The following is a 27901-nucleotide window of genomic DNA, read 5'->3' as shown; positions in this document are numbered from 1 at the left end:
ATGAAAGTCGTGAGTCAAGACATTCATCAAACGCCTTGGTGGGGACCACAGGACAATCTCTGACATAGGTCTGGGTCCTAGCTGGTGATTGTCAGCTAGGTCAGTGTCCTAGCTGATGATGTGTTGGCTTTGGGTTGGTAGAAGTTGGGGGTCAGTTAAGAAGACATTTGGACAGTCAAAAGGATGTTAGCGCTGGACATGGCTTGGGAGGCAAAGGCAGGTGACTCTATTTGAGAGTCTGGAGGTGGCTTCCTTAACATAGCCAGTTCTAGAACAACCAGGGCTACACAACAATGAGACCTGTCTCAACCTCTCTACCATGCCAAACCAAACAAAGGATGCGAAGGGCTATGGAGAGAAGTAAAGCTCGCCCAGTATAACTCGGTACTGTATTTATGACATTCTAACTCTCCACAAACAAGATTCAAATCAGGTATTCAGTCCAGTAAAATTTCCAACATGGGTGGATTCATTTTTTCCTCCAGGGAATTTACAGTAGTTAAGTTTATTTTTTTTCTTAAGGGTTTAAAAAAAAAAAAGCCTTATTAGCTCATTTGGTTTGTTTATTGTACTATATAAGTAACTGACAGAAACATAGATATAAATATTTTTATAAAGCAGATGTCCTAGACACAACAGTCTGGAACTTGATGAACTGTATTGGCTTTCTGTCTATCTCAACTACACATACAAAGAATTACACAAAAGACATGTATATGCAAAGTAAGGCATATTATTTACAATCTACTTTTTGAATTAAAAAAATCTTTATCTAAAAAATTCAGATAATGCCCAGACTTAACATTTCCACAGAAATGTTACTTTGTTGGGTTTGGTCATGTTTTCTTCATTTACTTTTGGGCCCAAAAATATAAAACCCCAAGGAAGGTAAAGCTGTTAAAAATATGTAAATACTTGTGGTGATTATCTGAATCACTTGGCACTCACAAGAATATTGCTTTGAAAATCAAGTTAAACCCAGCACTCTGAAGGCAGAGGCAGGAAGATCTCTGCATATTCAAGGCCAGCCTTACTCACTACAGAGTGAGTTCCAGGACAGTCAGGGTTGTTACACAGAGAAACCCCGTCTCAAGAAATCAAAACCAAGAAAGAAAAAAAAAAATAGTTCAACTTAATAGGAGGTAAATGTAATCATATCCAATGCTTCAATATTTCATTCTGATTTTGGTTGCAGGTTGTATTTTTGCGGCTGGAAAAAGTTTTCTTCAATGGCACTGACTAGCTCATCTAGTTCCTTTGTCAGCTGCTCCAGATCACTGAAAAATATAAGGGGGAAGGGGAAAATTCAGATTAGTGGGTTATTCCAATGCAAAACAAGTACGCATATTTGATGCTTTTTTGAGACAGTCTCACTAAGTCACTATGCACCTCAAACTCACCATGTAGAATAGGCTGATCTCAAATTCACAGAGACCCCCCTGCTTCTGCCTCCCAGAGGCTAAGCATGCATTAGCACGGCATGCCCGCCTTGATTTGGCTTTGAGATCAGGATCTTATTATGTTTCCCAGGCAGTCTTTGTGATCACAACAGTCCTCCTACCTCAGCCTCCTGAGCACTGGGATTGGGGGTTACATGTCTGAGCCACTACTCCCAGCCTCAGAGCAAAATTAAAAATTTAAAACACGTATTGAGTGCACTTTAAGGATTTAGTTTTTAATTATGTGCACGTGTGCATCTGAATGCAGTTGCCTGTGGGGCTGGAGTTACAGGTGGTTGTGAGTTCTCCAACACTGGTGTTAGGAAAAGAACTAGGGTCTTCTGTAAGAACAATTCACATTTTAATAACTGAACCATCTCTCTAGCCCCTTCCTACTGTATTTTAAAATGCTCCCTTCATGGACCCAGTGAGACTGAAACTAAACTGCAAAAGGGCAGAATTCAGAAAAGCACAAATCTCCATGAAGTTCTTCGTGGGAACACATTTGTTGACTTAGGAGGAAAAAAAATCCCAGGAGGCAATATGCATTATTTTCCCTAAAGGTTTTCCAATCCAAGGAATAAACAAAATTCCTTTTTGTTCTTCTAAGAATTTTAAAGAACCACAGTTTTGCTGCTAGCATCCCCAGGAATCTACCATGCCTGCATCTAACACCACAGAGCAAACGTTCCAGGCTTCCCTCGTGCTTCAAAGCCTGCTCAACTCCGTGAAGCCCTAGGGCCTCCCTGCAGCTGTCCCTGACGCTGTTTGTCTTCGGGTCACAGAAGCCTCTTCACGGTGCAAGAAACATTAATAAGTCTATCAGATACTATAAAACCTGTGTTTAACAAGGAATGCAAATCTTTTCACTATCCCTACCTTATAAAACCTGTCTGCAAATATTTTAATGCCCCACCCATGCTGTAAGACCCATGTTTACACGAAGGTCTACTGAAGTGAATTAAGCAGAGAGCCCTTTCCCCTTTCCTTTGTGCCCATTCTTTAAAACTAGCCAGACTCCAGCCAAGGGGGAGAAGGCAGTCACACTTCTGGCCTCCCTGTGCGTGCTCTTCTGAAGGCACCCTCGTGATCAAGGGTCGGATTTGCCCTGGCAGTCACATCAGTTGGGGTGATGGTCTTTGTCTTTGCCCCAACTTATTTCTATAAGAGGTAGGAAATGAGAGCCACAGTGTTGGATCTGTATTGCTCTACCGCCACCACCACCAAAACGAAAGGAAACTAAAAACAAACAAACCAAAAAGAACCACAACTAAAGGATAAACAAAAATATAGGGCAACTAATCCCTTTAAGACAGCCAAGTTTTGAAACCCGTAGGAAGCTTTTATTTGGGTACACCAGGTCCGTGAATGTAAACAATACCTAAGCCTAGCTCCCAGGGGAATGGATTTCTAGCAGCTTATAGAGTCTAATGTGAGGCAGCACACAGCTGAGTTTGGAAATTAACACTTTGCACACTTTCTATTACTTCCTTCTTGGCCACCTGCAACACTTAACATGCAGTTTATCGGAAAGGAGACAATTCCTGCAATCAGTTAAGATCATTTTGATATTGCAACTAGCAATAGTATAACAAAGGCAACTGATTTTATTGCAGACATTAATTCTGGCTCTATTAGTTATGTGGCTTGGGCTCTCTAAGACACATATGCTTCATCTGTAAATCTGGTATAAAGACTTCACCTTTTCCAGAGTTATTGTACATAGTGAGATATACTGTACATAGGAATTAGCCCAGAACCTGGCCTCAATGAAAAGTGCTATCATTATAATTATTTTTATTCCTATCAACAACATATACAGTAATTATGACTCATACATGCATGCAAATTACACTGGTCTTTGTCTCCCACAAATGTACTTGGAAGAAAATAACTCCCAGTAAGGCATATATGGTCATAATTAGTTAAAAGCAAAAGCATAGAACTCAGGCTCCATGAATTTGCCAATTACTAACTTTCTTATAAATCTTTTAGTCCTCAACATGACACATCTATGTATTAATTCCTTCGCTCTTTGAGTTAATGTTCTCAAGGTGTACAGTTTAATGTGGGCACTCCTACCACTCTGTAGGATTTAGTGATGTAATGATTACTAAAAATAAAGTTTCATCTTATGATTCCCCATTTTAATCCTAAATGACCTATTTTGACCCTCAAAGTGTGACACTGTTGAATAACATTTTAAAAACAAGGACACACTGCCTGGCTATGTAAACTTGGGTAAGGAATCCTTGATTTTCTAAGTTTAAATTCAGCGGATCACTTTATGGAAATGGATACTGAAGTGTCTCTCATAATCAGGTCTGTCTCTAACCATGACAAAAATCAGTGTAGAATAAATGACAACAGAAGTGATCCAATTTCTCAATGCAATTCTGAGTTGGGGAAAAAGCAGCTATTTTGAGGACTTCAGAGCAAATCTGAATTCATATTGACCAGGCTAAGCTTAGAGACAATCCCTGGTTATTCAAATATTCATTTGGCATTGCTGTGAAAGGATTTGGAGATGTGACAGCCACTTACAAATGGTTTACTTTAAATGGAGGCAATTACCCTTGGTGACCTGGATGGATAAGATTCAAAATTTAATCTACATCTGCAACTTCACCCCGTGCCCAAGAACTCCAGCCTGCCTGCCTACTGTCATGAGAGCCCTCTCCCACCAATAATCTCCCTTTACACACAGTCCACTGACTCTGCTTCTCTGATGCTCCCGTTTGAAACAACTAGGAAATAACAGCACTGGGCTCTCTTGTTCTTAGGTGGTGTACAATCAAGTACTTAGGAAGGAAGTATCACCAGGTCTATAACTTGTCATAAAAGAAGAATAAAATATCATTGAGGAGAGACATAACCACAAAATACCAGTAGTGGTGGAGGCTATATTGGGCTTGTTCTATGCTTCATTATCTGTTTTTGTGAATAAAGTTTTATTGGGATACAGACTATGCCCATTCATTGATACATATATGGTTGTTTCTACACTTCAACAGGAGAACTGAGTAGCTGTCACAGAACCGTAAAGCCTGCAAATACTAAGACATTTGCTATTTCTCTCATACATACTTGCCAACTCATGGATTAGATGAAGAACATAAGGGTTCAGCAAATTATAATTTCAATATTTCTATGTCTAAAAGTTTTTAGAAATGAAAAGTTGGAAAAGACATTTTCCCAATAAAACGGTTTTTAAATAGCAGGACCTAGACCTGAAAGGCTTTTTGATACTAACTAATTCATAGGTTAGATAATTCTATTAATAAATGAAATGTATGGTATGAAGTCTATTAATATTTAAGCCTATCTTAGCTGTGTTTTTTTTATTGCTGTTGCATGTTAGTAGGCTGATGCCCCTTTGAACTGTGACAGTATGTCCACCCTAGAACCTAATGTCCCTTTAATAAAGAGGAGCCACCTTTCAATGATTTTAACACAAGGACAGTTTTTAAAAGCTCTCCAGTTTATATATGTCTACAATGGATTCTATTCTAAAAAGCCACTCAAAAGTATAAATAGCATAGAGCTTGCCATTTTAAATAGTATTATTATTATAATGAAAACTACTATGAAACATTATGTACATGTCACGGGACAGTAAAAAAGAAAGGGCTCTTGGAAGAATGATACAACAAAATATGGTAGGTGGGGATGAAGCCACAGAGATGCCCATGGAAAAACCTGCCTCAATGCCGTGCAAATAGCTTATTACTTAGTCATACAGAAACACTGATACCTGGACACTAGTAATGGGATACTGGCAACCTAGAATTCTTTAAAAAAAAAAATGAGCTGCTATTTGTTTGCCTGCAGGTTGAAATTTTACTCAAAAATTTAAAACTAATACTTCCATAAAAATGTACCATTCGAATTGAGATATGCTGTGTGAATATGCTTAGTGTGGATTTGGGTGCTTAAAAGTCTTTAAAAGACAATGGAAGATATTTCGCTACTATTTTTTTTGGCATGGATTATATATTGCAGTGATAGTATTTGGGGATGTACACACTGGAATTCACCTCATCTGTCTCTTTTGAAGCTTTTGAAACGTGCTTGGTGACATTCTAAACTGCATACATGACTTTATGTATAGTTTCTACCAGAGCATTGGCTACATCACCTTTAAAAGCAACATCACCACCCTCAACCACATCCTGGTCAAATAAATGCCAGCCACTGAGTACTAACGAGCTATGGTTATGGCCTTTACATGTGCCAAGGATATGCACCACGGGCTTTCAAGCTCAAAAGAACACAATGGTTCCCAATTCAAACTATGTTCCTGAGGCCACAGGCTTATGACCCTGGAGTGGCCCTGCCAACCAGATGAGCAAGAATGATACAGACATGGGTGTTGGAATCCAAACTCAGGTTTTCTGGAAGAGCAGCAAGTGATCTTAACCACTGAGCCAGCTCTCCAGCCCCTCAAAAGGCTATCTGTTTGGTATGTGTGTTTTAATTTAAAAAAAAAATTATGTGTGTATGACTCTAGCAGAGGGTCAGAATGTAGTTTCCAGTACCCACGCAGGGCAGCTCACAACTGTCTGTAACTCCAGCTCCCCGATTCCATGCCTCTGGCCTCCAAGGGCACCTGCACTCAAGGGCACAGTCTGCTCCTTCCTCCATATACATAATTAGAAAAAGAAAAGAAAATCTTAAAAGGAAACAAAAACAAACCAAAGAGACAAGAACAAAAAACCCTTGACTCCTAGGTCATACTCCATTATAACTAAAAACCCTTGACTCCTAGGTCATACTCCATTATAACTAAAAACCCTTGACTCCTAGGTCATACTCCATTATAACTAAAAACCCTTGACTCCTAGGTCATACTCCATTATAACTAAAAACCAGCACTTCCTGGTGAGCTCTAGGCATCAGGTTTGGAAAACTCCTCAGATGGGTAGCCAAGTCTAAGAGTCACTGTTAAGCCTCTCACTCCTCTTCTAAAAAAATTTTAAATTTATTTTATTTTTTTAAATTTTGTTTTTTCTAGACAGAATTTCTCTGTGTAGCCCTGGCTGTCCTGGAACTCACTCTGTAGACCAGGCTGGCCTCAAACTCAAAGATCTGCCTGCCTCTGCCTCCTGAGGGCTGGGATTAAAGGCACGTGCCACCATGCCAGCTCATTTTTTAATTTTTCAGTAGTCTTTAATAACATGATATCAGCACAGTTTCTAACTAAGCTACACAAGAGAATTTTTTTACTTAACACTTGATCAGAACTAGGACATCTCAGGAATAAGACACTGCAGCTACCATCACGCCATACCTGTTGCCAGGGGGGGCACACAGCTCTGCATAGTACTTGATTTTGGGCTCTGTTCCGCTGGTCCGCATGGTGGCCACACCTCCATTAGCAAAGGTGAAGGTGATCATTTGGCTGCTCTTGCTGATAGGAAGAATCTGGAGAATAATTGGTACATGTCACACACTTAGACAGTAACACGCTATTCTGACCCAGTGAATGCCGTCTCAAGTAAGCAAGAAAATTCATACCAGAAGAGCACATTGGCTACAAGGACATTCCCCGGAAAGTCAGAGAATGCAATCCTAGTAATGAGGGGACATTAAGTAACTTCACAGACCAGCTTTCTACTTCCCATAAATTTATTAGAAGTTATCAAGGTTTTGTTCAAAGTAAAACACTTTATTTCAGCTTAGTAATGTACTTCAGAAAATTCAATCATACCTCAATGTTGCAAACTGAAACTCTGGCAAAAAAAGGTTCATGAGGAGGTTTTTTTTGTGTGTGTGTGTGTATGTTTGTTTTTTTCTGATACAAAGCTGACATGTATTTATAGATGTTAACTTCAGAACATCACTAAAGTTAACAGTAGCTGTGTTTTCATAGGTATAAACATAAACACAAGGGCAAAGACGAAAGAGAGGCTAACACGACGCGGAGGTCACTCAATCATGTAAGACAGGAAACAGATAAAGATTTAGAAATGGTAGGATGAAACATGTGATCGTGGGGTCCCAGTACCCGAGAGGGATACAGAAACCAGAAACAGACACTACTCTGTAGAAGTCCAGTTGGGTTCAAGAATTAGAGGTGCCAGGTATGCCAAGGGTCCATGTGAGACAGGGTGAAACATAGAAACAGGATTGAAAAGAAGCTACCAGATGCTCTAAGACAGTCCCTTCTAGCCTCTGGCGTCAGGGGGTCCAGCTCTTCTTGGCCTTTAAGGAATGCTTATGGCATTACCAGGCACCATGCATGGAATGTAGGGTATAATGACACAGTGAGATATTCCAGACCTTAACCACATACACTCTAGGACCTTGACAAGCCAATTTACATCCCTTAGGAAACCAGTTAGGGTTAGGCTCTGAACCAGCCCAATAGCTCTAAAATGAAGATCAATCTTAGAACAGTTATCTTGCTACTTAAGACTCCCGGAGTGCATAAGGTCATTTGCATGCACACACAGACCTTACAACCAGCTAAGTATGCAAAGGATACCAAGGGACCCCTAGTTCCCTCGGTATCCCTAGTACAGTGGGTAAATAAACCCAAAACTAATAGGAAAAATTAATGAAAAATAATTTTTGTCTTTAAAAAGAATCTTTAGAAAGCTACAGTATACAAAAATAGCAATAGGATGTCATTCTGAAAAAAATTAGAATAAGACTTGAAATTAACAGTCAACAGGAACACTAAAAGTTAAAAGTTGAGAAAACCTCTCAAAAAAGGAGTAAAGCAGGACAAGAAGAAACAAAGAGAGAAGGAAGTATCAGTCCTGGAGATCCAGCATCTACCTCAGAACTCCTCAAGAAAACAGACAACCATCGCTCTTCCTTGACATATCACCAAGGAAACTGAGATCCAAAGGAAATGATGCAGTAGACCAGAAGACCCACTGTGAGGGTTGACTTGATTGGAGTAAGACTAGGAAAACCACACAGCACACTCTGGATTGTCTGCGAGGGAACTTCCAGATGAAGTTAGAGGATAAGGACCTGACCCAGTCAATGGTTTCATGCAGAGTTTTAGTAGAGTTCTGAGAAGGTGTGGAACTGTAGAAGGTGGGGACTCCTTGGAGGAAGTGGGTCTCTGGGAGCCTGTCTTTGAAGGTTTAACTTGGCCCTGGCACCTTGCTGTATTCTTCCTGCTTCTTGTCTGTAACAAGTAAAGTGAGCAGCTTCCTTCTACTGTGCCCCTCTCTGCCAGATTTCAACACTCACTGCCAGATTTCAACCAATGGAGCCATGTGGGCTCTGAGCAAAACAGTGAGTCCCAATAAACCTTTCATTGTTTAAGGTGCTTCTCTCGGTCATTTTGTTGCAGTACCAGAAAGTCTGACACATCTAATAAGTAACCACAACACTGCACAAAGAGAAACGATAACCAACACACTGTACAATTTCAGAACATTGAGTTTAGAGAGAAATTTTCTCATTGAGGGAACAAGATTGGATGTAAAGAAATGATGACTACAGTGTTAACGTCCTTGTAGGTATCACACATTGACTCCACTCTTCACTGGATAGAGGAGCAGATGTGATTCACGAGGACAGGACTACTCAATGTAGGAAGTGCATGCGTGGATTCTTTGTCTCCATGCAGAGGAAGAAGTTTTATGGTACATACCAGGAGAAACAATTGAAAGGAAAGTTGGTTGTTTCAGTATGGCGATAAGGTGTCATATGTCACCATAATCTGTTTAATGTAATTTATCTCTTATAAATATGTGTTCATATGAAAACTTTAAAACAAAACACAAAAAGGAGAGTATCAAGGGAGACATATCTCATCAGGCTATTCCTGCCCTCCTCCTAACTGGTCACAGCCAGCCCTATACTTCTGCTACCTCTGGCTCTAAGAGAGATCCTAAAGCAAACATGCATGGGCCTTACAGTCAATAGGCCACATGCAGTCAGAGAACAAGGTCAGTCAGAAAGCAAGTGGCTCTCCCAGAGTGGACCAGCATCTAGTCACTTTGAACCTCACTAGATGTGCCAATTCTTTGTCCCTATCTCAGACCTACTCAAGGAAAACCCCCAGGGTGGCCTTCAGCACTGTTTGTTTGCTTGTGACAGGATGTTACGATACAGCCCAGGCTGGCCTCAGACTCAGCCTTCTGCTGGTCCTGATGTCATCGTACCCAGCTAGTCACAAACCCTGTGTGACTCAGACACTCTCTGGAGTGGCATGTGCTGACGAAGAGGGAAACTTGGGTCCAGAGACAAAAGGCTTCAACTCTACCTGGACCATCACCAGTCACCGCCCTTCTGAGTCACAATTTCCTTGCATGTGAAAGGGTGGCTTTGGATGTCATTTATCACCAAATGGCTTGTGAGGTCACCTGAATTTCTAGCCCATGATTCCTAGTTTTTCAACATAGCTTATCTTATTTATTATTTTTTTCAATGCTAGGGTTCTAACCTGGGGCCTTGTACATGGTAGGCAAGGAGCCACCCCCAAGCTACATACCACCAGCCCTCATTTTCCAGGTATTTTATTACAATAACACTTAGGTGCCCCAAGTCAGCTTCAACCAACCATGTGAGTAAATGGATCTGTTCAAGTTGCAGAAATGGTAAACACAAAATAAATTAGTTGATTAAAGTGAACATCACTTACAGCTTTTTTATCAGGCTGGCTGTCATCATAGCCGGTTGTAAGGTCCCTGATAGCAGAGATTTCAAATCTGCCACATGTTTTGGGATAACCATTTTTCCCATTATAGTTTCTCAGGTTTTCGAATAATTTTTGAATGGTGCCTTGATCATGGCAGATAAAATATGAAGCTTTGGTAATATGATAGCCATACCTATAAGAAAAAAAAACCCACAAATTTAAGCAAACTAAGCCACAAAAATTCTGTACATTATATGCAGCTAGCACATTCTAAAATAAGTGAAACAGGTAGTCCTAACCAGCTTCAGAAGAATAATCTAGTGTTAAAAAAGAGGTTGGGTCCGGCAAGATGGTTCATTGGGTGAGGGTACTTGCTGCCAAGCCTGATGACCCGAGTAGATCCCCAGAACGCACAAAGTAGAGGAAGGAAGCAATTCCTCTCAGTTGTCCTCTGACCTCCATTCGTCAGAGAACACATGAGGCAGAACAGTATCACTAGATGGCACCATGTGTGTACCCACCCACATGCATACGACATACATACATACGTACATAATAAAATACAAAAAGAAAAAGAAAAGGGGCTGTAGAGACGGCTCAGTGATTAAGAGCATTAGCTGCTCTTCCAGAGGACCCAGATTCAATTCTCAGCATCCTCATGGTGATTCATACCCATCAGCAACACTAGTTTCAGGGAATCCAATGATCTCTTCTGGCCTCTGTGGGCACCAAGCACACCCATGGTGCACAGACACATGCAGTCAAAACACCCACACACATAAAATCAAAGTGAATAGACTTAAAAAGAAAATGAAAAAGAGGTCCAGGGTAGAAGACATAGCACAGTCAGTGAAGTCCTTGCCTTCCAAGCACGAGGACCTGAGTAATCCCCAGAACCCAAATAAAAAAAGATGGGCACGGAGGTGTATGCTTGTGGTTCCAGGACTAGGGAGACAGACACAGGCAGATCTCTGGAGTTTGATGGCCAGCCAGCCATGCCTGCTTGTCAAACTTCAGGTTAAGACAGGACAGTATCAATAAGATAGTCACCACCTAAAGGAACAAAAGCTGAGGTTGTTCCCTGAACAACATGCATACGGAGTGAGAATATGAATCAGTGATCTACTCTAGATCGGCAGTTTAGGTAAGTTATGGTCCCCGGGACACAGCCATGCAGCACTGGGTTACAGCTTTTACAGCTTTTGCAACACAGGCACAGTTCAGTACTTGCTACAAAGACTGATCCCAGTATAGACCCATTTAATCTTTTTATGACATTGACTATTTAAAGTCACACCCTTCAATCAAGCCATTTGTGCAACGTTCTCATGAGTTAGAATCCAGGCAACTGCAAATGGCCGTTACTAACTAGTGGTGACACAGCAAAAGGAAAAGGTGATCTTGGTTTTCATAAGGATCAGAACACGTCACCAAAGTAAGAGCACTTGAAATATGACCATCAAACCTTCAATAGACTATAGGCCAGTGATTCTCAGCTGTGGGTCACGACTCCTTTGGTGGCCACCTATCAGATATCCTGTATATCAGATATTTACATTATGATTCATAACAGTCGTGAAATTAGAGTTATGAAGTGGCAATGAAATAATTTTATGGTTGGGGGTCATCACAAGACGTGGAAGTGTATTCAAGGGTCCCAGCATCAGGAAGGTTGAGAACCACCGTCATAGACACTTACTCCACATAGATGGCCTTCAGCTGCTGAGACAAAGACAGATTCTTGGTTGCTAGAAAGCTCGCCAGCTCTGCGCTTATGACAGCTGCACTGACTCCATCCTTGTCCAGCACAAAGGGACAGCACATATATCCTGCAGATGAAGCAGGAGACACACAGCCTTAGGAGTGGATTCTGTTACCGCACTACAACAGGCCACATGAGTACGGGCCTGCTGGCTACTACATGTTAAGAGTCTAGCCTGGAACAGACACAGGTTTTTCATTTATGTCTGTGTTTGGAAATTTACGTATGAATACGCTTCCATAATGTGGTGCTTATCCTATCTGCTCTACACATAGAAGGTCCTGGGTGAGAGACCCCAGTGGCCCAAAGTGTGATCAGCTTACACTGAGCTGAGCATGGGATGCACGCTAGTGCTTGGGAGATGGAGGCAGGAAATCAGGACATGTTATCCATGGCTATAGAGTTCGAGGCCAGTCTGGGTTACATAAGATCCTGTCTCAAAAACAAAACAGTTTAACCCAGTGTCTTGAACATAGTAGCTTGAGCAATCTGTGTTGATGGCTTATGTGGAGATTTCCCCTGCTGGCAAAGCTGTTCACTGACTAGACTCAGCATCACAGCTCTAGGTCAGATGAAGTTAGTTCTACCTGTTTCAGTCACTATCTACCTACACTGTTTCTTGGAAACCTGGTGGTTCTCCGTAGTTACATGATTCATCTTGGCAGTTGGCCCAGACCCTCTTTGGTGTGGTTACTAATTGGAGCTGCTGGAGGCTAAGGTCACTATCATATTTCAGAGTCCCCAAGTAACACCTACAAATAGTACTTGGTGAACAATGTCTCCTTAACAAAAACCATAGAAAGACAACTCTGAAACTGTGACTTCCGGAGAGGCAGCAGCTGTGCTAGTCCTCGGCAATGAGCTGGCTGAGCAAGTGTCCCTCTGCTTTGACACATACACAGAGCATAAAGTCAGTGAGTTTACTAAGCTAACAGCTAAGCCAGTGCTTGCAAAAACAACAGAATGGCCTATGTCCACACCCAGCTTTCCTTTCCACTTTTACATACACTGATTGACAGTTGAGGATAAGGGCTTTTCACTAATTCTGGTTAAACTTTCCAATGACCATGACCATGAGGACAGGAGACCACATAGCTGCCTTCTACTCCCTGGGCAGACTCAGCGCACAACCTTAGTAGACTTTTGGAAGAGGGTGGACTTTACCAGTGAATAAAAAAAAAAAAAAAGAAAGAAAGAAAGGATATGAGTGCTCCTAGGTATGGTGGAGGAGAAGGTTTATTGTAGATATGAGGGAGAACATAGCTAGAGCCAGAGTGAACATAGCGCTGGGCCAGGCCATGTAAAGAGATAGGGCTGGGGTCAGAGGGTGGAGCCAGAAAGTAAAGGGTAGACAAAAGAGGAGGGTAACCAAGATACAGGAAAGGGAAACTTGGAGAAGGGTAGCCCAGTCCCTGGACTGCAGAGGTTTAGGGTAGGGAGCAGGGGATGGAACCAGTAACAGGTAGGGACTGAAAGATGCTGGGAGAACTTAGTGGCCAGGTCTTGGCCCAGGTTTAAGAACCTAACAATGAGCTCCACAAATGTGTGGGTTCTTGCACTGCTGACAGCCCTGTGCAGAGTGTCAGCACCATCAGGTATGTGTGGATGGCCCAATTATTTGCATGCTATTCTTTTTTGTTAAAAAGATGTAGGATTCCAATTTTGGAGTAGTTCAACCCTTGACCCAAGTAATAGAAGAAAGGTAAACTGTCTGCTTCCATTTCACTGGTGCCCTTTGAGCTCACATTCAAATCTTTCTCTCGTGTGTGTGTGTGTGTGTGTGTGTGTGTGTGTGTGTGTGTGTGTGTTTTCTTCTTACCGATAGCTTCTTCAAATGCAAATAGGACCGTCTTCCCCTGGTCTACTAGCTGTTTGGTTCTGTTTCCCATCCATTTGAAGCCAGTTAATGTTTCCTAAAGGGATAACCCAAAAGAGAAAAGAAATACTTTGGTGCTGGGGATGCATCTTCATGGGTAGAGTGCTTGTCTAGACCTGGGTTCAATCCCCAGTATCACATACTGGGCGTGGTGGTGTGTGCTTGTAATCCTAGCAAAAGGAAGGTGGAGGCGGGAGGATAAGAAGTTCAAGGTCATTCTTGACTTATGAAGTTCAAGTCCAGCCTGGGCCATATGAAACCCTGTCTCAAAATATAAAAGAAAAACATGACTGGGAAAAAAATTGTCTTAGGAAACAGGGAAGTGAAAGTTACATGAACATCTTACCTCAAAATGAAAGCCCTCCTTCAAGGCGATGGCCCGCAAGATCTTGGAGGAGACGGTGCTGGACAACATGTATGTGTCTTTGAGGGCACTGCGATCACGGTTGTTTTCTTTCCAGGAAGTGAAGAGCCACCATCCCAGCAGGGCCCCCAGCTCATTGCCTGAGAACACTCTCCACTCACCACTACAAGGAAATGGACCCTTTGTTTTAGCAGCCTTCCAGAAGGCACAGAAGTCCCTGGAGCTGGGCAAATGAAGCTCTGTTGTGTGACATTTTGATCCCATTCTGATAATAAAGTTTGCTTTAAGTCAGAGGGCAGAGATAGCCACTAGCTGACCACAATTAACCATAGATATTTTGGAGGACTGAGAACAGATAGGAGACAGGAAGTAGAAAGGTGGGGACTGAGAGAGGCTGTCAGCCCTTTTGGATGGAAGACCGGAAGAGATATGAAGTCAATGGTGTCTTCTCCGCAGCTTCTCTGATCATTCAGGCTTTTACCCCAATATCTGACTCCTGATTTTTTTATTGATAAAGAATAAATAGATAAATGCTTCAAAGCTCGGCATGCTTTCGGTAAACCTGCTTCCTGTCTTTAAATAACTGCACTGAAATGGACCTGCCACATCACAAATGTCCAAGCAGCTTCCACATATCAAGCCAATTCTTCCAGACAAACATTAATGTCTTTGAAGATGGTCTACAGCTAGCATGCTAAAGAGGACACAGGATGCCTGCATTTCCATCTTTGACGAAGGCTGTAGTTTGAAAATGTACCAGACACTCTGATATTATCCTTTGCAAAAACGACATGGTCATACTTGCCTTAAGCATTATGTCAACATCTGTCTGTTCACCCTAAATTCAACAATGTCCTCAACGTCCAGTGCTTTATCAAATCCACTGGCATAAAATGAACTGCAGAGCCAGCACCATGAAAAGAAAAGAATGGGGACCTTCACATATTAAGTTCAGTTATAACATGAGGGGTCACAAAGAGTCACTTCAATTCTCAGCAAGCACTGGCTTGCTTTGCTCAAATCAAGGACATGATCCCCTGCCCTTAGGCTTAGCAGATTGTCCTGTTAAAGAGGTTTTGTTGTAAAAGCAAATAGGATTACACAGAAAAATCCTGTGTGGACTTAACCTCCCCAGAAACATGTTATTTCTAAAGATGGCTTTCTGTTTATTTTTTATGACATACATAAACAAAGTTAACTTCACCTGTCTTGCTTTTCAGCCACAGCAAGTCTGTCCGCATCTGGGTCATTGGCTAAGATAATTTTGGCCTTGATCTTGTCAGCCAAGGCAAAAGATAATGTCTGAAAGCAAGTACAGAAGAGAAAAGATTATTTAAGGAAAACGCGTGGTCTTATGAGGTAAAAAGGATTTCACCAAAATTGGAGCTGCAGGGTTTTTGTTATTGTTACTGTTTTGTTTCCTGCTTTTTTTTTCTGAAGCTGGTTTTGCATAGTCAGATTTTATTTTATCTTCCTAAGTTGGAGGTCAGATGATGAGAGTTCAGATATACAGCCCATCCCTACCATGTGACCATACAGATCTGTGGCAACCTGTAGCTGGACTGGTATTTCTAGGCACTGTGTGTGTTTGGCCACACAAACCAGACCAAACCAGCTCTCTCAGTGTCACAATTATCTAATCTCTCAGAATGGTATGTGAGCTATACTGTCAATAATATTAACAATAAATAATAAAATTTAAAATATGAAGAACCCTCTCCAATCTATCATCATTACTTCTTGGCAATATATGAACTCCAATCTATCATCATTACTTCTTGGCAATATATGAACTATCAATTAAAATTTAATTAAATTTGGGCAGGAGAGGTGGCTCTGTGGTTAAGAGCACTGGCTGCTCTTCCAGGACCCAGCTTCAATTCCCAGCACCCACATGACAGCTCATAACTGCCTGTAACTCCAGTTCCAGGGGCATCCAAAACCCTCACATAAACACTCATGCAGGAAAAACACCAATTCACATAAAGTAAAAGTAAATACTTTCTTTTTTAATTTAACTTAAGGAATAATTTAGATTTTAGCTCACATATCCTCTTGTTAGATATCATTTGAAAGTTCCTGTAAGAAATTAATGACCATCCAACATACATATTTCCAGAGATATAACTCATTTTTTTTCAGCACAACAAAAACATAATGTACTTGATAGCTTTAGGGCAGTGGTTCTCAACCTTCCTAATGCTGTGACCCTTGAATATAGAACCCCACGCTGTGGTGACCTCCCAACTATAAAATATTTTCATTGCAACTTCCTAACTGTGATTTTGTTAATGTTATGAATCATAATGTAAATATCTTTGCCCCATGAGCTTAAGTGACCCCTGTGAAAGGGTCATTTGACCCCAAAGGGGTTGTGACCCACAGGCTGAGAACCACTGGTTTAGGGTATAACAGGTAGAGTCCATTATTTAATAAAAGTAGGTTACCAAGACACCTTTACCCTCCTCAGGATTTGGGTATTTGACGGTTGGAAACTCAGGATCCGGATCTTTCTGTTCAGGAACAGCTTCAGGAGGAGCGAGGTCAAAGGCCTTGAACGCCAGCTGCACAAACTCGTGGCCCACACCATGGACAGAAGTGTGCACAAACTTCATACCGCTGTCCCTGTTCACACCCCTGGAGGGAGACAAAGCGGAAGACACAAAGGGTATGAACAAGGCTCTCGGGGGGGGGGAGGGTTCAGAAAATATAAGCGCTGGGCTCTTCAGACTGTAAGACAACATCTCTGAAGTATGCTGACGGGGTAGCTGTGAGCCCTTCAGAGAGACCTCAGCTACATCCTCCGCACAGATTCAAAAAGGACCAATGACTTGGGAAAGAGTCAACACCACAAAACGCAAACACAAAATCCCAAAGAACAGACTGTCCCCCTTACAATCTTGGTATAGAGTCTTTTCAAGTATGAATAAAACCCAGAAACCAAAAATTAAAGGACAACCAAATATCAACAAAATTGTTAAAGTTTCAATAAAAATTTCCAAAAGTAATAATGGAAAAATAGACACTTGAAATAAACAAGACTGTTTTCCAAATAAAGAAACTTTCTAAAGACAACAGACAAGCAAATTAGTAGAAAAAACATACATACATCAAATAAATTTGAAAAAAGTTTTTCATAATTAGGGAATGTAAGTGAACATGAGATATTACTCTCATCTAACAAGTGGGGGTGGGGAGGATGATAAATTTGATAATGCTGAGCACAGGGTCAGACATGGGTCCTATGTCACTACCACAGGCTGTAAGTGTGGGTGTCAACTACTCTAATATACTTGGACAGCAGTTTGCTGACCACCTTCACTTTGGAAATGTATATACATTATATATTATATATATGTTACATACATTATATATTATTCAAGAAGTTTTTGCACACACACACATGCATGTGAACATGCACGCAGTTGTTGGTTCTCATGCTACTTATTTCAGTGTCAACTCTATCTTTGTGAAACTAAAAGGGAGGGGCAGTGGGAAAGCTCACAGATGTATCTTGTTTGCATTACCTACCAATGAGAGGGAAATGATAACCACATTTTTTTTTTCCAGTCAGAGTTTCTCAGTAGCTCTGTAGACCAGGCTGGCCTTGAACTCATAGAGATTCACCTGCCTCTGCCTCCCAAGTGCTGTATTAAAGGTGTATACTACCACCACCCAGTGATAACCACAGTTTTAGAGATTCCTTTTGTAGAGAAAAATAAAATTCAATGACCTGGGAACTCAGATCTGTATCCCGTGGCCCAGGAAGACCCGTTAGTCAGTGTGATCTGATGGGGGATGTTCTTCTTTATATATGTTTCTCTTATTGGTTGATGAATAAAACACTGATTGGCCAGTAAAGGCAGGAAGATAGATGGGGCTGAGGACAATGAGAATGATGGGCAGAGGGGCAGAGAGGCATGGTGAAGAGACACCATGTAGAGACCAGGAAGATAGAATGCACCAGGTGTATAGGTAAGATAAGGCCATGTTGAAATTCATAGATTAGTAGTTAAGGGTTAATAATTAAGAGTGAGCTAGCCAGTAAGAAGCCCTAGCCATCGGCCAATGATTTTATAATTAATATAGTGTCTGTCTGTTTATTTGGGGCTGAAGGGTGGCAAGACCTGGCAGGACAGACACCTCCATCTTCAGTGCTCACCCTTCAGATGGGATTGGAGTCTCTACTCTGCACTGGAACTGTCAGGCCCAGTCTGTCTAACAAATACAGCACCAGACAATGTAGGCATTCATTTTATTGCCGATGGACAATGAGGAGTAGTGGAACCTAAATCCTCCTGGAGAACAATAGGACAGCCACCCTGCTCAGCACCTGATTGTGAGCAAATGGGCTCAGTAGCATTGTATGACCACACTTGGGTACTGGGAATTGGAACTCAAGTCATCACATGTATGCAGCACTGAACCATATCCTCAGCCCTAAAACACACACACACATATATAAAACACACACACACACACACAGAGCACTTCAAACTGTGACTCATGAGCTGGCCACCTGCTTTGTAAATAAAGCCACCTGTGCTGTTTGCATACTAGAATAACAATTTTGAGGGGTGAAGACAGGCTCCATGCAGCTGGCAAAGTCATGAAGATTTATTATTAATTCCAGCTCCGCTATTGACCCTTACACATGTAGCTACCATGTGTGCACCAAGTACAGGGGGCAAAACCAAAGTCATAGAATCGGGCTGAATCATATTAGCTGAAGTGAAGCCACAATCCAGTTACCTGTGAAAACAGTATTTTTTCAGGTCTTCAAAGTAGTCATGACTGATGGAAGTGCTGGGGTTGTGAAGAAGGGAACTGCTGTCAATCAAAGACTCATCCCAAGCCTTCGGCCAGGGCTCTAGATTTTCTTCAATAGCTTGAGAAATGCCTCGATCATGTGGAGAGATGATCTGAGCTCCATTGTCCCAGTAGACCTAGAACAGCCAGGGATGCATTTAGCAGGTTCAGGGTGCAGAGCACTGGCTCCCAAACAGCACAGGGAACTGGTTCTTTGTAAGAGCACTGTGTGGGGAGAGAATGTACCTTATAGCCATTGTCCTGCTTCGGATTGTGTGAGGCAGTGATCATGATCCCAGCACAGAGCTTCAGATGTGACACTGTGTAAGGCTAGACAGAGCAGGAGACAGTTCTTAACAGAGATTAGACTGAATGGAAATAACTAGCATACATGGCTTGGATGCCCTCTTCCCTCTTTATTACCCCAATATCATAACACACCATTCAGCGTCCTGCGTCCCATTCAAGCAACATCCAGCACCCCATCATCAGTGGTTTTTCTCTGCTCTGTTTCAGTTACTCATGGTCCAGGAAGATGAGTATCTGTCTTAACTCTCTCTGAGGGGCCCACACTCATATAACTTCATGCCAGGACACCACTACAACTGTTCTGTTTTATTATTATTACTGCCGATAGTCCTTTATATCCCTAACCCATAAATTAAACAATCATTGGCACAAACTGTAGGCCACAAGCTGCACAAACATTTATATTGTCTGCGGCTTCCCCTATCATGGAATACTTTGCCTGTGGCTAAGAGGAGACTATTATAATCTTACCATTCTAGAAACTGACTGGCTGCCCAAAGTTCCAGAATGTTCATCCCCAGGAAACAGGCAAGCTCCTAGGTGTCCCCTCCTTCTGACTTCTCCTTTGCAGAGCTAGAAACTCTTTGAAGACAGAGATGGACCAAGCCTCCATTCTGCATTTGTTCACAGCTTTTGCTCAAGAAGGAAGCTGAAGCATTGTCTACCCTCTGCACTCATTCCCTTTGCCCTCAGTTTCGTTACTCACTAAGAAAAAGCAGAGACGATGGAGTATGCACTCAGGCAGATACTTCATCTCTCACTCCAGGCTTGACATCTGGCCCTGACATTTCAAACCAGTTCCCACCCTTACAAGACTTCGTGCCAAAATGGAGGAAGGGACTAGACTCATACTAAGCCCAGCTACCAATGAGATTTCTACATAGGCAACCTGAGATTCAAACCATCTGATCCTCTCTACCTTCCACTATAATTTTCTCCTAGGAAGTTATGTTAACATTCCTTGGGGGTGTGTCCTGGTATGGAGAAATGGGCAGAATTAACCACGTATGGTGGCTTATGTCTGAAATTCCAGTACCTAGAAGGCAGAGGCAGGAGGATCACTGTAAGTTCAAGGTCAGGCTATCCTACAGTTCGGGGCTAACAAGGACCCTATTTCAAAGAAAGTGGCAGAACCACTCTATGGTGTGGAACAGTGGGACACATTCATTCAGCTCTCCTGTAGTACACTAACTACTGACACTCCGATTGTACAGAATACAAGTAGGATACTGGGATATGATACAATATTTCCTTCAAATGATTAAACCCGAGCTACACAGAATTGTGATGCTAATTGCATACTAGGTTATCAACACCCACAGACTGTGGTTGTTCTCAGTTCACTGGGCCATCAACCCTTCCTTCTGGTCAACACACTGGAATTCCTACCCAGTGAGAGGGACCACATTAATCAGATGTTATAAAAACACACTCTCATCATCAGGTTCAGCTCTTAACAGTTAGGTCTGCTGAAAAGCAGCATCTGCCATAGTCCCTAGTGGCTTTTGTTTCGCTTCTGTTTGTGAAGGAGTCAATAACACTCTAGCCAGGAATAACATTTGGAATGGACCATTCATATTTAAAGCTGGTACACCAACTTGTTCAAAGACACAGTAATACAATTGTTGAGAGACTTAGACTCAAGAGATATCCTAAATGTGATAATTGCAGTGAAGAACTACCTACCAGTTAAAAAAAAATATGAGCATTTTGCTAATTTGTCATAGAATTTGTGATGGTTTGAAAGAAAATGACCCTCAAAGTGAGTGCAACTATTAGGAAGTGTAGCCTTGTTGGAGTAGGTGTGATCTTGTTGGAGGAAGTGTAGAAGTGGGCTTTGAGGTCTCATATGCTCAAGTCACGCCCAGTGTCTCAGTTCACTTCCTGTTGCCTGTGAGTCAAGATGCAAGAACTTTCTCCAGCACCACATCTGCCTCAATGTTGCCTTGCTTCCTGCCATGACGATAATAAACTAAGCCTCTGAACTGTAAGTAAGCCACCAAGTTAAGTGTTTCACTTTATAAAACTTGCCATGGTCACGGTGCCTTTTCACAGCAATGGAAACCCAAACTAAGGCGTAAGTCAAACAAAATAAAATGATACCTTGTCTTTCCTTTAGTGGTGGAGCTAGAGCCCCTGCCCCTGCCTGTGCTATCGCTGAGGTATAGCCCCAAACCCTTATTAAACTTAGCAAAAAATCAATTTGGAATGAAAATGTGCACATCAGAAGCACATTACTAGGATGTGGGTGAAACTGCCTTACAGAGAGGAGTTAGCCCAAGGAATTGTCTTGTCACCAAAACAACCGGAGCCTAACAGCACCACAGCCCCTAAAACTCAGAGTCCCACCCCAGGTCCTGTGACAAGAAGTTGGAAAGGAAATGTTTACTTACCACAAATGGGGTGGGAGTTATATCAGAGAAGAGATGCACAGGAACCCCCTGGCTGATAAATGCAGTCGCAGCCAGCCGTGCAAACCTAGAAGTGAGGAAACAGGATAGAGGCGTGGTCAGGGCTGCAGGCAGCCGTGAGAAACAATGAGCAAGCAAGAGGGGGAGGGCGCTGTATGTGCGCATGCGCACTAGGCCAGCACACTCAGTATAACAGTTACAGCTCTGGCCCCTTCCACCACACCTTTAGACGGCACGCGGTGGTGACAGGAGGAGGATGTCTTTTATAATGTTCACACTGGCACAGAACACCAGAGCTGAGGACAGCTGGAGTCCTTTCATGCCACCTTGTCTAGGATAAAGGCCTCATAGGTCACCTAGCCACATGTCCAAGGCCACTGAGCATGTAAGCTAGCCTGCATTAAAGTCTTTCAACACTATCTGTCTCAGCCCAGCTCAGGAACTCTTGCATGGGCGCATCTGTCCCTTACAAGTTGTCTGATGTGAAGGCGGTGTCAGTTGTCACGCTTGGGAGGGGGCATGTGCTAATGGCAATTAATGGAAGTTAATGGGTAGAGGCCAGAGGTGCTACCAAACACCCTTACAATGCATAGGGAAGGCCTCTCTACAAAGAACAGTCCAGCCGTTGTGAGATCATACGATGAGGTGGTTTACAGGATACGAGAGCCAGGCCTGGTGGTGTCTGACTGTGACCCCAGCACTTAGAGATGAGAGAGTCACAAATTCAGTTCCAGTATGAGTTATGTAGTGAGGTCTAGTCTCCAAATTGAACAGATGAAAGAGTGCATGAGAAATTGTACACAGGTTTTACCCAAACTGTGTGCCTTGTTTATATGTGATTTGTGCACCTTTGGGTTTTGGAGGTTGAGCTTGTCTTAGGACCAGTCTTGTTGGATAGTGGGGACCAATTCTGAGTGCTGGGATTAAAGGCCTAGCCTAAACCATTATTTTTAATAGCTAAGCAATTATGTTTTTAAAGTCAAGTTATTAAAACAAAACAAAAAAATCAAAGATGGTTTTCGGTGATTAAGAATCCACATTTTTGTTTTTGTGTTTGTAGCCCCAGTTGTCCTTGAACTAGCTTTATAGACCAGGCTACCCTTGAACTCAGAGATCCACCTTCCTCTGTCTCTGAGTCCTGGGATTAAAGGCACATGTCACCATGCCCAGCTCTCCCTTCTGTTCCTACAGAGGCTTGTAAGGGCCTGTAACTACAGGGGATCTAACACCTTTGGCCTCTGTGAGCACCTGCACCCTCATACCCATATCCACATGTACATGCACACATATCCACATAATTTAAAAGTGTTTTTGTAAAGTCGAATTGTTGAAATGATGATTAAAAATAAAAATATGAAAGAAATTATGAAGAAATCCTTTTCTGAAAAATGTCTCTGGGTTCCATCCCCAAAGCCCCTCAAAAACCTGAATACCTCCTGCTGCTGCCTCCACTGGCAGGGTCAGCTCTAGCGTCAAAGCTGACCACCACGCCCCTCTGCTTCAGGTCACTGAACTGCTTTTCCAGGTACCTGCAAAATCCCTGAAAATAGCCCAGGAGTTAAAAGCACATATTTCATATATATGACATAAAAATCAGCCCAAAATTATATTTTCCTACTTTCCTGAAAGGTGCTCAGCCCTGAGCATCTGTGTGTCTCATGGGAAGCATTCCAGCATCAGTGAGTCAGTCACTTTAGAGTAGAGTATCTAAGGACCACGCCAATGGGCGGCTGGTGGAATCAGATCCCGTAGAAAACGTCTATCCATCGTGTTTTCAAAGGACTCTGAACTACACACACTCCTGAGGCCCAGTTCTAAGTTTCTAAGAACTTCCCCAAGCCACATTTCCTCATTTCTGGAAATCAGAGTTGAATACCAGAGAAAGGACTCAAGGTTAATTTGTAGTCTAGAAATCCCTGACGATAAGGTCTCAGAGTCAGTGTGACAAACTGGATTATCCAAAAATGGCTATGGCAATATATACCTCACCAGGTGTCACTGACCTTCTCCTTTAACAGACTGAGCACAGCAGGAATAAGTTTCACTGTTTGAGTCAAAGCTCATTCATACAGCCCAATACAGCTTCCCGCTGGCACACTCAGATGTTCCCATTCCCTCCTGTCACTCCAATCAACAGGTCTATATAAGGACAAAATCTTCACAAGGGAATCTGTCTTATTTGTATCAATTCACCATGCCTGATAATCAGTAGGCATTCAATAAATTTGTTGCATCACTGTCTGGATGGATAGGAAACTAATGAATTTTTAAATAAGGACCGCATAAGCTTCATTTTACATATTAAACAGTGGGTCTACTTCCTCAGATCCGAAAACATCCATAATTAAAACAAATTAAATCTATCAGCTGTATCAGGAGATACATCAGGAGTAACCAAAAATGACCAAACCATGGTACCTGTGTGGTCTGGATGATGGTCAAGTCATTCATTCTCGAAATCCCAGCTCCCATAGGAGCTCGAAGGCCAGCTGTCCCAAACTCCATCCGGGCCCCAAAGCATTTCTGTAGCTCTTCCTTATTACCCTCAGCGATGAGCTGTTTCACTGCCTCCAAAGTTAAGGGATTCTGAAAGACAGACACGGTTATTGGAGACACAGCTTGGTTAGGAGAAGGATGGAAACTCTGTAAAGAAGGCTCCCTCCTGAACACACACACACACACACACACACACACACACACACACACACAGAGCAGTTTTAGAGAAAACGAACAAGGTACTGTTTTAGAATAGACATCTAACATGTGCAGGGAGACCCCAGACCCATCACTTACAAACCCGTGCTTGAGTGCTTAGTTTCCCCATCTATAAAGGAGAACCAGCTGAAACCTCTTTTGCACAATTTTCAGTATTTTCAATTAGTTTGTCTTTCTCCACCTGACACTGAGTTCTGGCGTTCCTCTCCTTCCTTAATGTCCTCAAAGACTTCCCAGGGTGGTAGATCAGTCAGTTTAACTAAACCCTTACTTTTGTGTTGCTTTATAGTTTTTTTACAAAGTGTTTTTTTGTATCTGATCGAGTTTCAATGACTCTAAGTCAGGCCAATAATAGCTGGTGGCTTTAGTAGCATTTTATCCCAGGACTTGGGAGGCAGAGGCAAGAATATCTCTGTGAGTTTGAGGCCAGCCAGGTCTACAAGGTGAGTTCCAGGACAGCCAAGGCTACACAGAGAAACGTCTCAAAAAACGAAAGAGAGAGAGAGAGAGACAGAGAGAGAGAGAGAGAGAGAGAGATAAAGAGAGAGAGAGATATTCTGAATGGTTTGCTTAAACTGCATGATGACCATTAGCCTAGTGGGTTTTTTTTTACTACATTAATGCAAATAGACATAAGCATGAATCATTTAAGTCCACCATACATTGACCTGTTTTCTTTGCGTAACAATTGCAAAGAGGAGATGTTAAGAGTGGAGAAATAGAGTGATTACCTAACTCCACATGAACCTCTACATTAAGAATTGAAGGAATACTGTGGAGTAAGCACTTTACTCACATGCTTCTAGGCATCATTCACTAAAATGAACATTGGGCAAGATAAGGCCCCATAATTAAACTTTGAAATGTGGTTGCAATAAAATCTTGGCTTCTTGTAATCAAGTCTCTGGTTCCAGATTGTTCCAGATTCAACAGGAACCTGGACCAACTTCTGATTAAAAACAACAGAGCCCAATTGCAGAGAACAATCTTACTCATTAAGCTGTCAGATGCCCCCAAGGAAAGGCTCAGAGCTGGTATACAAAAGGAGCTCAACCAACACCTGCTGAGTGGATGAAACAACACAGACTTCCTGGCCACACCCAATATCCAGGGCTTCTCTGAATGTAGATTTCAAAAGTCCTAATCGACCTTGGATATCTAGAAAAGACTCAGCAGCCTGAGAGAACAAAGCAGAGAGATAATGAAAAGTCAAGAGAGCAGCAGAGGTGAGGTCAGACCTGGGAGTGATAGAAACTGACAGGAGCAGGAAGCATAAGGCGGAGAAGCAATGGCGGGTGCCTTGCCATCCATGGGGAGGCGGGGGACCAGCAGCTTCAGCGCTTTCAGGTGGTGGGAGTTTCAGTAAAAAATGAATGGGTCCTTCCCAGAGAGGCATCTAATGGAGAATGACTAAAATCAGCTCTGGCAGTAAAGTGCTTGCCAGAAAGCTTTAAGACTCAAGCTCACATCCCCGGCACGCACCAACAAGCCAAGCGAAGCAGAGTTCACCCAGAAGAGCAATGTTGGCGGTACATAGAAAATGGAAACAGAGTGGGTTGTTCCATCAGTTAAGCCAAGGTGGAGAGTGACTAAGGACGATACTAAATGCCAACCTTTGGCCTCTGCAGGGATACGCACACATATACCCGCTTACACACACACACACACACACACACACACACACACACACAACCTCTGACTGGAAAAAGAACACTGAAACATCTCCAAAGGAGCAAAAGACAATCTCCCTCCACCTCTACCCACAGAGGTACCATTCCTAGACAAATTCCCATATTCTGTAGTAATTACATTTGCTGGTTTTCTTTTATGGAAGGTGATGACTATGCCCGAGTCTCAACTTGATGAGATCAAGAGGTGCCTAGGAGGTCAATACAGCTTACTCCTGGGGTATCTGAAGTAGCTTCCAAACATAATTAGACATGGGCTCTGACAGAATCAAAGGGCTACTCCTTTGATGGATTCATAATACAGTGGCATTATGGGGAGGTGACAGGGAACAGGGAGCTAGTTGAAGATAGCAGTTATTGGAACTTGTCACTAGGCAATATATTTTCAGTGGCCTCTTCCTGACACCAGCTGCACCATGACATAAGCAGCTGTTATAACACCTGTCCACCACACAGGATAAAACCATCTCAAAATCTGAGCAAAGCAGTCCTTACCCTCTGCTTTAGTCTACTTCCCATACTTAGTCAAGTGCTACAATAGCCCAGGACACAGAGCAATACTTTGTTAATTCAGGAATTAGAAGAATCTACACAATGCAAGCTACTAAGTTATCAGAAATGGAAACAGTTTCCTTCCCTTAAGCATCCTGAGGTTAACTTTCCAGGAAGAAGAAAAAACTGCCTCAAGGAGTTGGCACTGGCATCCTGGAAACAGGATGGGCTGACACAGGTATGAGTGCGGAATGGCCTCACTGAGCCTTGAAATCTCTGTCCAGTTAACAAACGCTTCAGGGACCTACTATGTACAGGGTACTGTAGACGCAGGAAACATCAGGAACACAGCACCAGCCAGTGAAAAATTAAAACGAAGGGCTCCATGTTTAACAACAGAGAATCTGAAAGCAGAGTTTTTAACTACGGTTTAGGTCCTTCCCCTGGGCACTGGTTCAATCTGTCTGCACGGGTCTCACCTCCTGAAGTCAGCCCGGACACCAACAGACAATACACAAACAAACCTGTAAGGGATTGCTGCTTTTGTTTCTTCCAATCCCAGAAAGAGCCAGGAAGGAAGAGACTGGGCTGTTCAGAGAAAGTGTTTGAGAGAAGTAAGTTGCAATTTGGAGATGGGGAAGACCTCATTAAGTTCACACGGGGCTAACAACAAGAGAAACAAGGTCAACTGAACACAGGCAAGAGGAACATTATGGGAAACATGAAAGCAGAGGTCGGAAAGAATTTGTAGAGGGCAGAGGAAGTCATGTCCGGAACTGGCCACCTGACTGTTTATAAGACAGTCTAGAGGGAAAAGGTGGAGCTGGGACCAGAGTACCGTGTCACCGTGCCAGCGAGGCGAATGTCCACCGGGAAACTCCTGGTCTGCCTGCCCCACCAGGGACCCATTAGGAAGCATGCAGTCAGGAAGGGTGCTCTAGACTGTGGAGGGGTCCGGGATCCGGGTCCCGGGAAAGGCGGGACAGAGAGGATTCTGGATGAATGAGGATGCTCAGCCCATCCCAGAACCTCAGAAACCCTTTCGTGCTGGGACTACCCCACGCCCCAGTCCCGCTATGTTCACCCTGCGCCGGCTCGCTCCTCTACCCTGTCTACCAGCCCCACCGGCCACACAGCCGTCTCCGTCCCGCAACAGCCTTTCCCGAACAGACCCGGTGCCGCGGGGCAGGGAAGGAAGGAAGCCGGGCCCAGCTACCCGAGAGACAAGCCGCCGTGCCCGGGAACCCAGGAGCCCGCGATCGGCCCTCACCCGGTCCCAGCGCAGCCACTGAGCGGTCTCCTGCTCCAGTCGCGTGTCCATGCCCGAGCCACTGACTCCCGGAGCTGGTGCCGGTGCCGGTGCCGGTGCCGGTGTCGCCACTGCCTCCGCCATCCCGCCGCAGCCACAACCGAGTGGAGGAGGCCGGGTCA

General features: G+C 43.0%; 1 protein-coding gene across 1 annotated transcript; it reads right to left on the bottom strand.

Moving 5' to 3' along the window:
- Positions 1 to 545: 545 nt before the first annotated feature.
- Pgm2 (phosphoglucomutase 2) lies at positions 546 to 27901 on the bottom strand. The gene is made up of 14 exons (XM_005074408.4): positions 27741 to 27901; positions 23994 to 24161; positions 23009 to 23115; positions 21558 to 21642; positions 19102 to 19185; positions 18799 to 18992; positions 16494 to 16683; positions 15251 to 15348; positions 14029 to 14209; positions 13626 to 13719; positions 11744 to 11873; positions 10048 to 10237; positions 6730 to 6863; positions 546 to 1277 (listed from the first exon to the last, which is right to left on the bottom strand). The coding sequence occupies exons 1-14, from the start codon at positions 27861 to 27863 to the stop codon at positions 1175 to 1177; spliced, it is 1881 nt and encodes a 626-aa protein (XP_005074465.1). The 5' UTR covers positions 27864 to 27901; the 3' UTR covers positions 546 to 1174.

Source organism: Mesocricetus auratus, unplaced genomic scaffold (assembly GCF_017639785.1).
Source record: "Mesocricetus auratus isolate SY011 unplaced genomic scaffold, BCM_Maur_2.0 Super-Scaffold_100006, whole genome shotgun sequence".
In the NCBI taxonomy this organism is placed as follows: domain Eukaryota; kingdom Metazoa; phylum Chordata; class Mammalia; order Rodentia; family Cricetidae; genus Mesocricetus; species Mesocricetus auratus.
The sequence above is the reverse complement of the archived record's forward strand: the minus strand, read 5'-3'. Positions and strand labels throughout refer to the sequence as shown.